The sequence below is a fragment of the Electrophorus electricus genome, chromosome 10 (genome assembly GCF_013358815.1).
Source record: "Electrophorus electricus isolate fEleEle1 chromosome 10, fEleEle1.pri, whole genome shotgun sequence".
NCBI lineage: Eukaryota > Metazoa > Chordata > Actinopteri > Gymnotiformes > Gymnotidae > Electrophorus > Electrophorus electricus.
In genome coordinates, this window is record NC_049544.1 from 91,030 (window position 1) to 108,157 (window position 17,128).

At 42.0% G+C, this 17,128-nt stretch overlaps 1 protein-coding gene across 1 annotated transcript; it reads right to left on the reverse strand.

The window, feature by feature from the left end:
- Window positions 1-7,574: 7,574 nt before the first annotated feature.
- LOC113574779 (cytochrome P450 11B, mitochondrial) lies at window positions 7,575-15,755 on the reverse strand. Its single transcript, XM_027005929.2, has 10 exons — window positions 15,574-15,755; window positions 13,103-13,301; window positions 12,451-12,606; window positions 11,075-11,289; window positions 10,389-10,592; window positions 9,967-10,196; window positions 9,523-9,689; window positions 9,268-9,346; window positions 8,542-8,781; window positions 7,575-8,356 (listed from the first exon to the last, which is right to left on the reverse strand). Exons 1-10 carry the CDS (start codon window positions 15,584-15,586, stop codon window positions 8,216-8,218), a joined length of 1,644 nt encoding a protein of 547 aa, XP_026861730.2. The 5' UTR covers window positions 15,587-15,755; the 3' UTR covers window positions 7,575-8,215.
- Window positions 15,756-17,128: the final 1,373 nt, after the last annotated feature.

The following is a 17,128-nucleotide window of genomic DNA, read 5'->3' on the forward strand; positions in this document are numbered from 1 at the left end:
ACTATAGCCATTATAATAAGTAAAGCCTTTGCTTAGATCTGTGGTTAACCCTAATATGCAATATGTAACAATTAATTTTCATAATAAAGGTCATGATCCATAACCCATAACATTCTTGTGCTTTACTGAATATTTTTACATATTTAACACAAGTGTGACAGGTCTTTACTTAATTCAGTGTCCTTTCTGGACACATTTACTGGTCATCTCAGTGTCTTTTCTGAACATATTTACAGGTCATCTCAGTGTCTTTTCTGGACATATTTACAGGTCATCTCAGTGTCTTTTCTGAACATATTTACAGGTCATCTCAGTGTGTTTTCTGGTTTTATTTACAGGTCATCTCAGTGTCTTTTCTGGTTATATTTACAGGTTAAATTAGTGTCTTTTCTGGACATATTTATAGGTTAACTCGGTGTCTTTTCCTGTAAAGCTCCCATACTGTGGAAATGTTTGAGACTCAGACACAGTCTCAAAATTTAAGGCTAGGTGAAGGCTTATGTTCCAGGGTGCCTCACGCCTGTGCTTCATCTGGCTCTTTCCTTTTAGCTGTGCTGCCATAGCTAGATCTACTGGAGTCCATCTTTGCACATTATAGTTCCCCAATTTACACACCATCGTACCTGGACATGCCTAATAATGTATTGTCTCTTTCTGCTGAGGTACACTTATCCCTGATGTCATGATGTTATTGAGCCTCAACCCGTCTCAGCTGCCATGGCTACCTCTACTGATGTCCCCTGCTGTAGCCCACCACACCTCCACTCCAGCCAACTACTTCTCCATTGTTCTCTTGAGGGTTGGGTTTCGGACACATGCACACCATCGGGACAAGACTAGGACTTCTAGAAAACTGGACTAAAATATTCATTGCTTAATTTTTTCATTTTATTATTATTTATTTACTTTTCACTTAAAATGTTATTATTGTGGTGAACATTGTCACCCAGAGGAGGATGGCCCCCTTTGTGTCTTGGTTCTTCTCAAGGTTTCTTCCTCAAGCTCTAGGGAGTTTTTCCTTGCCACTGTCATCCTTGGCTTACTCACTGGGGGCTTGGACTAGGACATTTGTAAAGCTGCTTTGTGACAACATCTGTTGTAAAAAGTGCTACAAGACCTTTAAGCTATCAAGACTCTCGCTAAGTGCTCATTCTCTACGAGTCCTGGTGCAGAGTCTGGAGTTACGCAACTCATAGGGCATGAACTAGATAAGCCTCTTACTGTGAACTCACTTATCGCTGAGGTCACGCCTGGATCTGAGGCAGACCCGGCTGTCCATACCCCTTTATCCATAGCCACAGGAACCCCTGCAGTTTCTTACAAGTTTAGTAGTCCCGTGAGAGGACAGAGTAAGGAATGTACGCAGGGAGAATTCTTGCATCCACAGTTGGCCTTCAAGTCATGCCAGTGGACCCCTTGTTCAAGTAGGGTGGATGTAGCAGTCCAGGGTATCTCAGTCTGTCTGTCTGTATGCATGTTAACCAATTAAATCCAGAGTGAGGGAGGTGTCACTCGCTCCTGTTCCAGGTACCAAGGGTGCCCTTCCAGTTCCTGACAAGTCAAATGTCACACCATTTCCAGCTCCTGGTACAGTGGTCATCAGCCAAGACCCTGTATCCAGCATGGCAGATAACTCTCTATCCCATCCCATGTGTCAAAGGAGAGAGGCCACCCGATCTCTTCATGAAGCCAAAGAGGTCACAGAATCACCTGGATCCAGCAAGCAGGTCTGACTAAAGCATCTGAATACAGAACTTTGTTCACAGGCTTGCTCCTGTGTACCAAAGTGGGTGAGCCATGGTCTCTTCCATCTCAGATATGCCTTCCTCAACAGTACAATGGAAAGGTTTCCTTAGAAGGGTTCATTTTACAGAGCTGATTATTTTTCCAGTATGTCCTTTGTCCTGAACCACCTGAGTTTCTTAAATTATGATTTTTACTACAGTTCTTGGAGGGAAAGACCTTGCAGTGGTCCTCATGGAAAATAGAGCTAAGGAAATGAGAACATTGGAAGGGTTTTTCAGCATTAAAGCCTGTTAACCCTCCTGTTATCTCAGACACATTCCCTGCCTCATCTCCTGTAGCCGGTGCTTCCCAGACCCAAGAGAACTCATACTAGTTGGCCAAAGTCCCCAACCTATCAAGATAAGACTTTTATTGCCCATCAGCAGGTTGTTTACACTAAAACGCCCCTTCTGCCTGCATGCTGTTTTGTAGAAAACTGACATATACTCAGCCTGCCAGTCCTCTCGCCTGAAGCTTCCCTGCCTCCAGACCTGTCACCTCATCAGTTTGGTCCTGTTCTGTTTTGTGTCCCTGTGCCTGTTTCTTTTGTTTTGCAGATACTTACCTCCATTTTTGCCTCTGTGCCTGTACCCAGCCCCATTACCATTCTTATATCTGGTCCAAGTGTTTCATTTCCTCTGGTTTCAGTTCCAGTACCTGTTTTCAGCCCCTTTCCTGTGCCTGGCCCTGGCTCAGGCTCTGCTCCTGTATCCACCCCTGGTCCCATCGCAGCTCTTGTTTATAGCCCTTGTCATACCCCTGTTTCTGGTCCCATATCTGTTACTCGGTTTTTCTTTGCCCTCTCCATCCAGAGTGCACTGCATGCTGGGAGTCTCACATTAAATGAGGGGTACGGTCACGCTCCCATCCCTGACCGTCCCCTGTCTCCATGGTTTTGTGTCCACTTCCCTCATTCTTGTTTCCTCATTTGGTTGCTCGTTTGGTTGCTGTTCTCTTTTCTCCACCCAGCTGTTTCTAATTTGTCCTATTTGTCTTCCTTAGTTAAACACTTTGTTTGTCTCCTGTCTTTGCTGGTCATTCTCTTAGGTTCACCCTGAGCTTTCTATTCTTTCCATCCCTGGTTCCTTTGTATTTTCTCAGTCTTGTTATTTCGCTCATTTGGGTGCACTTCCCATGTTTTGGTTTTTCTGTTTAGCCTGGTTTGTACTTCTGTGTTCCTTCTTTACTTATGCTATGTCTAGTTTCATCTGTATTCAAGTAAACTCTCCCTTTGTGTTCGCCCCCAAGCTCACAATCATTAAACAGAGAGCAGAGCAATGTTAGCCAACGTGTTGTCAGAGCCAAGGTCAGAAAACCTGAGATAAAAAATGTAAAAGAATATAAGGCAAATAAATCAAAAGGGTAATACAAACAACAAAGCAAACCAGAAAAGCAGTAAAACTCACAACATCTAAGTAGAGAAACTTCTCAGTATGAACATGCAAACAGGCAAGGCAAGAATTGAAATATAGAGTCTTAGGAATACTAACCAGGAAACAGTTGATTTCAATCAGTATTTCACAGAGGATCTAATGAGCTAAGGATCTCCTATGCGCATGACATCAAGCTTAGTGTGTTGTAATTTTTTTAGTGTATACTACTTGAATGTTACATTACTTGTCACATCATCCAGATACATTTTACTAACCCTAACCTTTTACTGTTGATGATAACTAATTCACTACAGTAGTCAACATATCTCTCTCTTTCTTTGGTGCAAGTATGTGAGCCATTTGCCATTGCTCAATGCTACTGTGCTACTGATATGACACTGTCATAGTTACTTTGCTAGTAATGTGACACTCATAATTACTGTGCTAGTGATGTGTAATTGTGATAGATACTATGGTAGTTACATGATGTTGTGATAGAGAGCTAGTGATGTTACACTGTGATTGTTACTGTGCTAATGATGTGCTAACATTGCCACACTTATAGTTACTGTGTTAGTGATGTGATACTGCGATAGTTACTATGTTACTGATGTGATACTGCGATAGTCACTATGCTAGTGATGTGATATTGATAGTTACTGTGCTACTGTTGTGACACTACCAGTCACTGTTACTGTGCAAGTGATGTAACACTGTGATAGTTGCTGTGGTAGAAATGTGTTACTGATGTAATACTGTGTGGATCGTTACTGTGGTAGTGATGTAATACTATGATAGTTACTGTGGTAGTGATGTAATGCTGTGATAGTTACTGTGCTAATGATGTAATACTGTGATAGTTACTGTGGTAGAGATGTGTTACTGATGTAATACTGTGTTGATAGTTATTGTGGTAGTGAGGTAATATTGTGATAGTTCCTGTGGTATTGATATAATATTGCAATATTTCCTGTGCTAGTGATATAATACTGTGATAGTTACTGTGGTAGTGATATAATACTGTGATAGTTATTGTGCAAGTGTTGTGATACTGTCATAGTTATGGGGTGCTTTTGATTTGGTCACATTTTGAATTTTCTGTGCATCATCACCTAGGGTACACACACACGCGCGCGCGCACACACACACACACACACACACACACACACACACACACACACACACACACACACACACACACACACACACACATATCTGCATACTCAATGAAATGTATAAATTGGATATCCTAATCCAAACCTGACTAGCATGCCATCCACATCAGGCCCCCTGTTACCTGCCATAATGAATATTTACTAGCTCTAACCTAGTATACCATCAATACACTGATTACTGTAGAACTAATAAACTGAAGCCTGCTGAATGAGCCTAGGTATTTACCATACCTAACAAGTCTTTAGTTTGTTGGAACCCACTAACATTTGCTGTAAATGATTAGCTAGAAGACAAATGCACCACCCTGAGTCTACATATATATGAGCAACATTGATCTGTGTAATAAGAGATCAGAACACAAACCATAGCTCTCTGTATAATAAACCACATTTAAGATTGAGGACAAAATCATAAAACAGACACCACAGGGAGGGAAAAACCAAGATACAAATTTATTAGCAAATCATACTGTCTCAGAAGCAAACAGGCTGAATTCAGTGACAAAAAGATAATGTACAAGTTTATTTACTGACAAAGGCTACATTCACCATCAACACCAGACAAGATTGATTTAAATACTTTATATTAAAGAATTTAATAACATAGGAATTGTCTATCAAAACCAAAACATCTGAACTTAAAATATACTATATATCAGATTAGCAAATTAAAAAAAACTTCTCTTCAGGGCATTTAACTGTCATTTGAATTAGGTATTTTTCTTATATCTGAGTTTCAGATCAAGAACAAGGTAGTCAGGCTACAGTCAACCAACACAAGACATAAGAAACAGTAAAGATACAGTTATGAGTTTTAGTGCCATCTTATGGACATTTCATTGTATAAAGTTTCCCACTAAAGATCAGAAAACCCTCAGGCTAAACCTATGACCAACATACCAAGGAAGGGTTAGGGGTTAGGAAGGTATTTCCTCCTGTATGCAATGGCCTGCCTTTCCTAAAAATGGGCTATGTTAATGATCAGATCATATACTGAAAAAAGGTACCTGGTGCTAGTAGTTTCAGTGCCTACTGGCTTGCGCTAATGACAGCCCATGTGGTTGGAAGAAAATTCACACATATAATAGAACTAACTAATAGTGCAAACTAAATCCACTTATATTCCTGTCCAGTGTATTCCTATCAGAGCTAACAAGATTTTTCTTTTCTCTGCTGAGCTGTATATCTGCCCTTTTATTTTCTGGTGCTGATGCATGCTTGACCTGAAGGAGACTTCCTGCATAAATGTCCTGACCACTCTTCAGCTGTATCTGATTGGCTTGTCTTCACATCCATCAGACTAACCTGACCACCATGGACCTTGCACCTGATTGGCTCTTTGGCATGTTCCAAGTGCTCTCCTGAAGAGATCAAAAACGCTTCCTGGTTGCCATGGAGACTTGACTGAACAGCCCATCACCACCACTGCTCCTGCTAGACTGTGTTTTGTGTTTACTGTGTGGACTCTGAACTGGTTCTCACGAATAACTGAGTAAGTCTGCCAAATATTTGTTAGTAATTTCTTAAGGATTATAAGATACTATTTAATAGTAAAAACTTAAAAATTGAATTATTTAATTTAAAAAAACATAAAGCAAAGTTTGTCATGCAGTGTTGATCAGAGGAGGATGGGGTCCTCTTCAGAGTAGTGGTTTCTATGAAGGTTTCTTCTTCATGTTCTCAGGGAGTCTGTCCTTGCCATGGTCCCCTTGGTTTGCTCATAAGAGGTTAGGACCTGGATCCTCTCTACATATGACTTCTGCAAAAGCTTTTGTGTGTGCTTGTCTACATTTGTGGCCACGTACTAGTTTCAAACAAACATTACTCTTCCTAAACACTGCATGTGCAACTACAAATGATTCTAGTCATTATTAATTTATTTCCTGTTGTTTTAATTTTAATAATATAATTGTATCCTTTATGCTTGAATCCATATGCAGCTTTATGTCTTTTGCTGGTGCATAAAACACAGTACACACAACACATACCACAGATGACCTCCCTGAGAGGGTGAAGGAAGAAACATGGGAGGAGACAGACAATAAGGGAAGCTATCCTGCCTGGGCCACACTGGACAATGCTGCTCATAAACAAATGAATGACAAACAAATAAAAACACCTTTCCTAGGCAGTAATAGGCACTTCATTCAGTCCGAGACTCGAGTAATAAGTGTCCCTCAGCAACAGTGTCATATTTACACTTGACACAGTGAAGTCACTTATACAACAAAGTAGTTTGCCTACAGATGTAGCATGTACGAGACACTGTGCTTTTAAAATGCCATCAGGTTTCCACAGAATATCATTCTGAGCTGACTCCACATCTCTAGAGCACATACACCATAAACAACAAAAGCGGCTCTCTGTGCAGCACTCATACCTGTATGATAAATGATTTAAAACTAAATGATCTATCAGCAAGGTCCAGGCAACACGACTCTAGAGAAAGTAATAAGATTACAAAATTGATTTGGTATAAAAATGAGTTTGACATTTTAAGTTTTACTGATTTTTCACTAGTATGTGTGCCTTCATCCTGAGAGATTCAGATTAATACCTGCAGTGGTGGGAAAGTTACATAAAACATTTGTAACCAGTCAATATTTTGAAATACTTCAACATTGTCAAGTAATTCCAATTCTTGATTGATTACATTTAAATCACATTAAATAGCATGTATTCTGGATTCTGTAATCTGTAGTAAAATGCATTTTAAAAGTAACCTACTAATTGTTATTTTACCTCTGACTATAATTCTACCTCCTAATGTGATCCACAATCTGGTTAGGTAGTAGTAAAAGGCTTTATGTTGAGTTATTTAAATGTACATTTACGGTATTTAGCAACTTACAAAAGGGCTTTGTAATTTATGCATAAAATACATCCTAGCCAGTACAGTAGGTTAGAGTCCAAGATACCAATGAACTAGAATACTGTTGAAATACAGAGATCAGTGCTGAGGCCTAGAAGTGCAAAATACTTAAGGTCTGTCTTAAACAATGATACGTGCAATAAACAACAAGTACTGGAGTTTGTTAGACAACATCAGTGCAATAAACAATAAATAAGTACTAGTTTCAATTAGCAAACATAGGAGGAGGGTCAGTGGTCCTTTAAATATTCCACAATTGCCTTCGAAGAGTGCAAGGGACTCTGCTGTCCGGACAGCCAGTGGAAGTTCGTTCCACCATCTGGGAGCCGGGACAGAAAATAGTCTCCATGCTTGTCTTCCATAAGACTTGAAGAATAGTGTTTCAAGCCAAGCCGTACTTGAGGTTCGAAGTACTCAAAGTACGGATCTGGCTTTGACCTTTGATGTAGGTGATATGGTACAAGTGATGTAGGTTTGTTTATAGATGATATAGCCATTAAGGTACAGGTGATGTAGGTTCATTCATAGATGATGTAGGCGATATGGTACAGGTGATGTAGGTTCATTTATAGATGATATAGGCATTGAGGTACAGGTGATGTAGGTTCGTTTATAGATGATGTAGGCGATATGGTACAGGTGATGTAGGTTCGTTTATAGATGATGTAGGCAATATGGTACAGGTGACGTAGGTTCATTTCTAGGTGATGTAGGTTCATTTCTAGGTAAAGGCATTTCAGATGTATACACAGCACAGCCCGTGGGGTCTGAATACCACTGTGTAAAATAAAACTACAAAATTAATTTATTTCTATTTCTAAACAATGGTTGAAAATGAGAAATGGTAGATTTCTTCAGTTGTCAGTGTTTAAATTAGCAGCTTTTAAGGTAATGTTGATGAAGGTAGTTCAGATTAAGGTGGAGCAGAATTTTGCTAAAATTTGTATTATTGTGGGATTATTTTGGGTTATTCTGGGAGGTAACTGATTGGAGAATAAGTGTGGTAAAGGTTATTGTGGGCAAAGAGTCTGATTGGAGGATAAGAGTGTGGTAAAGGTTATTGTGGGTGGAGACTCTGGTTGGAGGATGAGTGTGTATTTGGTGTTGATGTCTTCTTTTGATGAAACTTCCAAATGAAAATTCCTCAAAATCTGCAAAACACACATACACAAGCATGGATGAGGCACAGTCCTCTACTAGGTCTGATAATACACTGGTGACTTCATTCAATTTTATCCGTTTCCTCTAGCTTCTTCTTTCATAATTTTTTAGAGATTTATCATCTTCCTCTCATGCTCCTTCCTGATGTCTGACCCTTGACCCCTGTTCTCCTCACATGCAGAAGCAGCAGTTGTATCTCACTCTCGGCGATCCTCCTCCCGACACACTGCCTCGCCCCGAATCCGAATGCCAAGGACCGGAAGCCCGCCCCCGAGCCTCTCTCCATGCTGCTATCCTCAATGCTCCGCCCCCTTCCTGCCTCAGCTCCACCCCAGCGGGAGGGGTCAAAGCACTCTGGGTTCTGAAACACATCTTGGCTCCGACCCAGAGGATACAGACATGCCTGCACCAGGGTCTGCAGGGGAAAACAGAGACTGGCAAACTTATCATAGTTTCACTACACATACCTGCATCTAGTTAACATCACATATTGGATTAGATTAGATTCCTGAAGAGTCATCTATGACCTCATACACGTTCCCCAGTGAGGTGATACATGGGCCAAACAGGTGGATGCTAATATTACAGAATCATGCTCATCACTCCTCTTCAGGTTTCACCACAATTCCACATCTAGATTCATGTTAATCTGTCTATTACATTGAGATCTTGAATCACAACAGTCTGTCCATTACACTGAGGAGGTCTGTCAGGAGTTTACTTTGAGATCCAGACAGACAGACAGACAGACAGAGAGAGAGACAGAGAGAGAGAGCGAGAGAGAAAGATGAGGGCATAATGAGTGTGTGTGAGGGAGAATAAAAGATATTCTAGTAGCTAAGACGCCAGCACTGTGTTGTCCGGTATTTGGTTTGGACACTAGTGAGTTGTGTGTTCTCACCCCAGCAGGTATGCGATAATTCTGCAGCACAATGTCTCGAATAGGATACCTCTGTACTGTGATCCCCACTGGATATAGTCTACAGCAAACAACACATACTGTAACAAAATTCACTTTAAAATATCACAATAGAAGCTTACCATACATGGAACTTTTTAATATTTTCAGAAAGTATTTAATTAGACTCACAGTAAAACAGATACTGAAAACAAATAATCACTTTTGTATGATTTCGCTCTAGTTTCTATGTCCCACCTCAGAGTTTCCTTCATTGTTCCTTTGAGCAGTGGCGCCCCCTGCAGGGCCTTCTGGGGATTGCCTGCTGCCTGTAACCATGAGTCCTTTACTTGTTTGCGTACTTTCTCCTGGACTCCAGGGTTCCGAGCCAACTCAAACAAGGCAAACTGCAAAGGAACTGCTGTCTGAGAGACACACAGATGGACAGACAGACAGACAGACGGAGTGGAGAGAGAATAAGTGGAGGACAGAGGAAAGAGAGAAAAAGCAGAAGCGATATGGAGGGGAGAACGTGAAAATGAGGAGATAACATTTATATTCTGAGGTCTTTTTCTCTTAAACAATATTCTGCAAAATTCATAAAACAAAAAAGCTGAATAATTATAATCCATTTCAATACACTATAATAATTAATCTAATAAATATTTGTTCTAATTGTTCTAAGCATTACGTTTGACTCACTGTGTCGACCCCACCAGCCATCAGCTCGGTAAGATTTGCTCTGATCAGATTCAGAGGTAATTCCCCCCTCTCTATCAGCTGTCCCAGAACACCTGGAAACTGGCATCCTGAACCAGGTACTGACCCACCAGTACCACCTGGAAACTGGCCCCGTGAATCATGTACTGTCCGGCCGGTACCACTACTCTCAGCCTGTAAGCGCTGGTAGCCCCTCTGGATTCGAGCTTCCGCTAAACACACAGATATAGAGACGGACAGACTGATGATGTATTGAGTGATTATGTACATTAGGGACTATGGATGGTGTGATTATTTACAGAGAGACTGTGTGCAGAGTGTTTATGTACATGAGTGATCATGCAATGTATATACAGAATTCTCATTTACAGAAAGGTAAGACGTCAGGGTGTGAAATTGCACACCATGGCTGAAGATGTGGTCCCATGCAGTAGCGTGTTGGGTCCACAGGGGGACATGTAGACGGCGCAGGAGTCGAGGTGGCAGATAGAGGAGGGGCGGAGTTGTGGCCAGCATGCGTTCTACTGCCCAGATAAAGCGCTCAGATTCCCAGGAAGGGTTGGACGAGAACAGACCGATGCGTTCACCATACAGGACATAACAGCTGGCTAGAGAGAGACGACAGAGGACGTGGAACTGAAGTGCTCCTAAATGTAAACAGACTCACAAAGCTCACAACAACAAGCAGTATTTAACCCTTTGTCTGATCTACCAACAGTGTTTAACCCTTTCCTTCTCCTCTCTGCTGATGTGGCTTCACTGGCAGTAAATAAGAACAAACAGGTTGTCAGGAGAGAGAAATGGAAAAAACAACAAACTACAGAGGTGCCAGCAGATGATAATGATGATTGATTCATTGTCTTGATTGATAAGGATAATGATCTTCATGATTGATTAATTGATTGATTGATTGATAAGGGTAATATTCTTGATTGATTGGTTGATTGATAAGGGTAATGATCATTATGGGGTTTGGGGCTCTTTCCTGCTGCTATGAGACACTCTGTTGTTAAGTGCTACTGAGTTAAACTACCTGAGCTGAGCTGAATGGCTTCACTAGACTCAGGGTTAAAACAGCAGAAACATTCACCTTCCAGAGCAAAGCGGAAGAGGTCAGGACTGGGGTCAAGGGTCAGGCTGCGATGCTCGTTCTCACCGTGCCCATCCATTTGGATTTTGCGGTGCAGTAAATGACAGAAATCTCGCGCTACTTCATCCAGCAGGGGCAGAAACCGCTGCACAGCCGAACTCAACATCACCTCCCGGTTCAGCAGCAGCCTGTCAGCTCTCCATTCAGCTCCATTCCTGCACACATGCACACACACACACACTCACAAACACACGCACACAAAAACATGACCATGCACAAATAAATGCACACGCATGCATGCACACACACACACACACACACACACACACACGTGTATACAGGCATATATGCCCATATATGTACGCACGCGCACACACACACACACACACACACACACACACACACACACACACACACACACACACACACACAAACATTTTTCTCAATTTCAAAGTAATCAACAGAAAGAAATTATGGAAAAAATAATGTGTGACCCTGCTTATGGGTGCAGCCATTAATATAATAATATTTATAATAATAATAATAATAATATTTTAAAACATTTTGGGGGAAAAAAGGTTATGGCTGTTAAAATCATTGATATTCTGTGAAGCACAGGCATAGAGAATTAACTATTTATGGTAAAATCCTTATATATCCTTGGGAATCTATACACAACACCAGAGAATTTTAAAAAAAGAGAAAAAACAAATGTATTAAACTAAACCTCAAAACTTGAGCACATGAAAAACAGATAAATATATCACAGTATACTCTTAAACAAGCTGGGCAATATCTAACAAGTTTGGACCATGTGGGGTGCCATTTAAAGGACAGACCATACAGAAGCTAAGTGACATCATCAAGGTAACTCAGACATGTATATCATTATTTTCTGTTTGATTAGGTTCTCTCTTCCCTGACCTACACTGCTTAATGCACTGCTCACAAAGACAGATCACTACTGCAGAATATTTAGATTTTACACATTTGGCAGACTACAGAGGCAGGCAAGTATATTGTTAGGAGTCTTATTATAGCAGAGAGTGGCTGCCTAGATGGGGAGTGAACCCTAGTCCCCTACAGGAGAGACAGTGCTGTTACTCACTATACTACACAACCCAGAACACACCATCTTACAAAGTCTCAGGAGATACAATATACATTCTGGCAGATTTTAACTTCAGCATAACCTGTAAATTACTTTACTTGTGTTTAATGTAATTAATAACATATAAAGTTATGCCCTTACGAACAGCACTGCACTTATGTGCTAGAACCCTAACCCTAGAAATAAGCGTGTACCAAAAAACTAGGAATGTGCTTTTGGTGTTTATACCCCCCCCCCCCCCACACACACACACACACACACTGACTTCAGGAAGACTCCTTTGCTGTGTTTGCGGGTCTCTCTGTGTGTAGCCCATGGCTGTAGGGTCATACGGCGCGGGTGCAAACCCTCGGAGCGAAATAGTTCCCCAATATCGCCTGGTAACAAGATATTAACACTGCTCTGAGAACCCAGATACTGCCTGGGAGAGGAGGGGGGGGGCAGGGAAAGAGAGAGAGAGAGAGAGAGAGAGAGAGAGAGGAAGGGATAGAGAGGAAAATGGCCATTACATATTACATGCAGTCTGCAGTGTCATCTCCTCAGTGTTTCTCCAATCTTCTCCATTACATTAAGATTTGTGCAATAACAGCAATGACTCAGTTTCCACTGGCTTAATCAATGTTCTGTATCAATGTTATGACTTGGACCACAATGTAGCACCTTGCTGATAAACAGTTATAGTTTATCAATAGAGACAAAGGAGCAATTAAAAAGAACAGATCTACAATCATGGTGTGGCAGGCAGATAATAAGAGAGTGAGACTTCATTTATCTTCCCAGGAGTCCCAAGCCTTAAGCTGAGAACCAACCAAGAACTGTTTAGTTAGTGTTGGGTTGTGGTACATGTAGATGGGTCTGGGTTAGTGTTAGGGTCTGGTACCTGTAGATGGGTTTGGGTTAGCTCTGGGTTCTGGTACCTGTAGATGGGTCCGAGCATGTTGAAGGTTTTCTCCATGTGTTTGTGTAATTGGTTGAAGGTTCCCTCCCTCCAGAAGCGGAGCAGGTTGATCCAGCCGTTGCTACCTGTATGGGGAATCTCCTGGAAGCCACGCACAGCACCACTGCCCCCAGCGCCCCCCTGTACGCTGGCCCTCATTCCTGTGTCACCTGGCAACCCTGTAGACACGGATAGGGCTCTGTTCACTCTGGAGGAAAACAGGGCTCTGCTCACTGCAGGAGACACCACTGGCCCAACTGTAAGCATATTCTCTCTCTTTCAGTCTCTCAGTCACCCATCACTCTGAACCCTGAGCTGTACATCTGCTGTTGTTCATTCCTCACTCCACCCAGACTATCGTTTGTCTGACAGGATTCTAGATTTATAGTAATAGAAGGTTAAAGTTCAAGAAAAGCACAACAGCTCTCAAAGTCATTCTGTTCCACAGAGAACTCCCTCTCACACACACACACACACACACACACACACACACACACACAATACGCTCACATACACACTCCCACTCACACATGGATTTACACTAACATTTAGCAAAATGCTCTTATCCAGAGCAATTTACAAAAGTGCTTTTATTGTCTACTCAGAAAAGTACCCTCATCTAGTACAAATAGGGTAGAGTCTAAAAATACCCTTAACCGAGATACTGCCAGAAACGTGTCAGTGCTGATACTTGCACTGAGAGACACGATACAATACAATACCAGTCACAAACCCTAACCGTGCTATAGAATACAGCACAGTTCTACTGCTAATACCAAACAAGACAGGTGAAATGCAAATATAAAATCTGTACTATATATAAAAGCACACTGCTATTTGGACAGCCAGTAGAAGTCCGTTGCACCATCTGGGAGCTAGGACATAGAAGATGCCCTACGCATGTCTTCTATGAATGATGGCATTTCAAGCAGAGTTGGACTTGAGGTTCGAAGTACACAAAGTACAGATCGGGCTTTTACAGTTGTCATTAAGTATGGAGGGGCTGGTCAATTTTGGCTTTGTAAGGGAATGTCAAGGTTTTCAATTTGATGCAGGCAGCAACTGGAAGCCAGTGAAGGGAGTGCAACAACAGGGTGACGTGTGTGAACTTTGAATGATTGAAGACCAGCTGTGCTTCTACGATGTGGATCAGGACACACAACAGGACAATTCTACACACACACACACACACACACACACACACACACACACACACACACACACACACACACACACACACACACACACACACACACACACACACACACACACACACACACACACACACACACACATACACAAGGGCATTTCTGCAGCCCCAGTGCCCTAGAGCTCATGATAAGACTTACTGTTATAACCTAAATGGTCCATCACAGAACAAACTATGCCACAGCTACAAATATCTCATGAAATAAAAAAAACATGACACAAAATGACAAAAGATGAAATAGTTGACTGATGCCCACATGACTCTACATGCATGTGTGTGTTTGTGTTTTATACGATGAATATTCAAGTTAGAAATGCTTCAAAGCTCCTTCTAAACTCCACAGGTATAAGATTTAACCAGCAACTAATGTGAGCATGAACAAAATATTTGTAATGTCAGATAGAAGCCATTAATCGGGAGAGAAATCTTATCTGTCTGAATGAAGGGGCCTGCAAAGTCTCACCATATACACCCAGGAAAGGGTGCAGGATTACATGTTCCACACAGTTAACATATCAGCCCTGTGGCAGAGAGAGTCAGAGAGAGAGAGAGAGAGAGAGAGAGCGAGGAAGGGAGAGAGAGTGGAACAGAGAGGGAGGGAGGGAGGGGGGAGAGAGAGAGAGAGAGAGAGAGAGAGAGGAAGGGTGGATGAGAGAGAGAGGGGGAAGGAGAGAGAGAGGGAGGAAGGGAGAGAGAGTGGAACAGAGAGGGAGGGAGGGGGGAGAGAGCAAGAGAGAGAGAGAGGGAGGAAGGGTGGATGAGAGAGAGAGGGGGGAAGGAGAGAGAGAGAGAGGAAGGGTGGATGAGAGAGAGCGGGGGGAAGGAGAGAGAGAGAGAGGGAGGGAGGGGGAGAGAGAGAGGGAGGAAGGGTGGATGAGAGAGAGGGAGGAAGGGTGGATGAGAGAGAGAGGGGGGAAGGAGAGAGAGAGGGAGGGAGGGTGGAGCAAGGGCTGGGGGGCTGTATGTTGAGTGCACTGAGCTGTTACATGACTTTGCTCTGTTCTGTATGATTGTGCATCCTGGCAACAGGCCCATGTTGCAGCCTAAGAACACACAGCTTACAGCTCTCATCTTTAGCTGGGACTTCAGACTGTACCATCTGACACTATGCTTTAGGGAGTTTTTCCTTGCCACTGTCCCCCCTTGTCTTGATTACTGGGGGCTTGGACTTGAGCATTTATAAAGCTGCTTTGTGACAACGGCTGTTGTAAAAAGTGCTATAGAAATAAATTTGTTTGTACCATCTTGGCTCATTTGCAGGAGACAGCCACCTTCCCACCTACAGCTCTCAGCCTGCTGGTGTGTGATATTCTGGGTAGGAAATGGGAAAGTGTAGAAATTTAGTATGAAAGCAAGACAGGACAAACTAGCAATATATGAAAGGAAAGGTGTGAGCCTCTGGTGAATATGTCCTCACACCAAGCACAAAGGTTAACATCCATAAGAATGAATGGAATTATTCTATCATATTACGCAGTAATGCAATAATCAGACCGTGTGCGCATGTGAGTGTGTGCATGTGTGTATAACCAGGGAGAGCTGGTATTTCCTCCTGAAATGAGCTCTCTTGGGTGCTCACTCTGCATTCTTCATACTCAGGAAGTTCCCCCAGCTACACAGACTAGTTAGGCATCCCAGTTAAGAGTGTCTCACCGAGAGAGAGAGAGAGATTGATTTAAAATTCTTCAGCTGTTTCTGGCATAGTAAAAACCTATAAGTATTTGGAAATAGTACAATTACCATCAAACATTAAAAATGTAGATCATAAGTTTTTAAAGACTACCATTAACAACAGTAGGATCTAAACAATGTGGGGTTCATAGATAATTGGATCACATTCGAGGGCAAGCCTGGCCTTTTAAGGTGGGATGGTATCCAGGGAGGGCGCATCAAAGAGGCTACGCCAACCATCTGCTGATTGCTATGAGACCCAAGGTTCACCCAAGGGTCCATATTGGCAGTGTGTCTGTTCCCCGAGCTAAGCAGAAATACAGAAAACCAAGAAACTCATTTCTTAACCTAATTAGTATTAAAATAAGTGACTCACAGAATACTGCCTGCACCTTTGATTTAAAGCTAGGATTACTAAATGGCAGAGATCTTACTAGAACAAGAAAGTTTGATCACATCATTTCTGTCTTAGCTACTTTATATTGGCCCCAAGTAAAAATGTTGTTTTGATTATAAAATACTTCTAATGGCTTTCCCCATAGTACCTTAGCAAACTCCTAGTGCATTATGACCCACCACGTCTGCTTAGATCAAAAGGTGCAGGCTCTTTACTAGTACCAAGAATATCTACCACAGGGAGGCACAGGGGGCTTTTCCTATAAAGCTCCAACACTATGGAATAACCTTTCTGTAAATGTTTGAGATTTAGACGCAGTTTAGATATTTAAGGCTAGGCTGAAAACCTAGCTGTACAGTCAGGCATTTTATTAAATACTTCCTTTAGGTAAAGGTGTAGATCTGGGTGTCCATGGGCATTGAGAGTTATGGTAACCTGGGATATTATGACACTGTCACACCTCTCTTTTGTCACTCAAGTTTGTTGACTGAGAGCATCAGATTCCTGATGTTCCAGGGTGCCCTATTGCCTGTGGTTCCTTCTGGCTTTTTCCTTTTAGCTGTGCTGCCATAGCTAGATCTTTGCACATTATAGTCCCCTAATTTACAAACCCTCATACCTGCAAATGCCTAATAATCTAGTCTCTTTTTCTGCTGAGGTACACCTACCCCTGACATCATGATGTTACTGAGCTTCAACCCATCTCAGCTGCCATGGCTACTCTCACC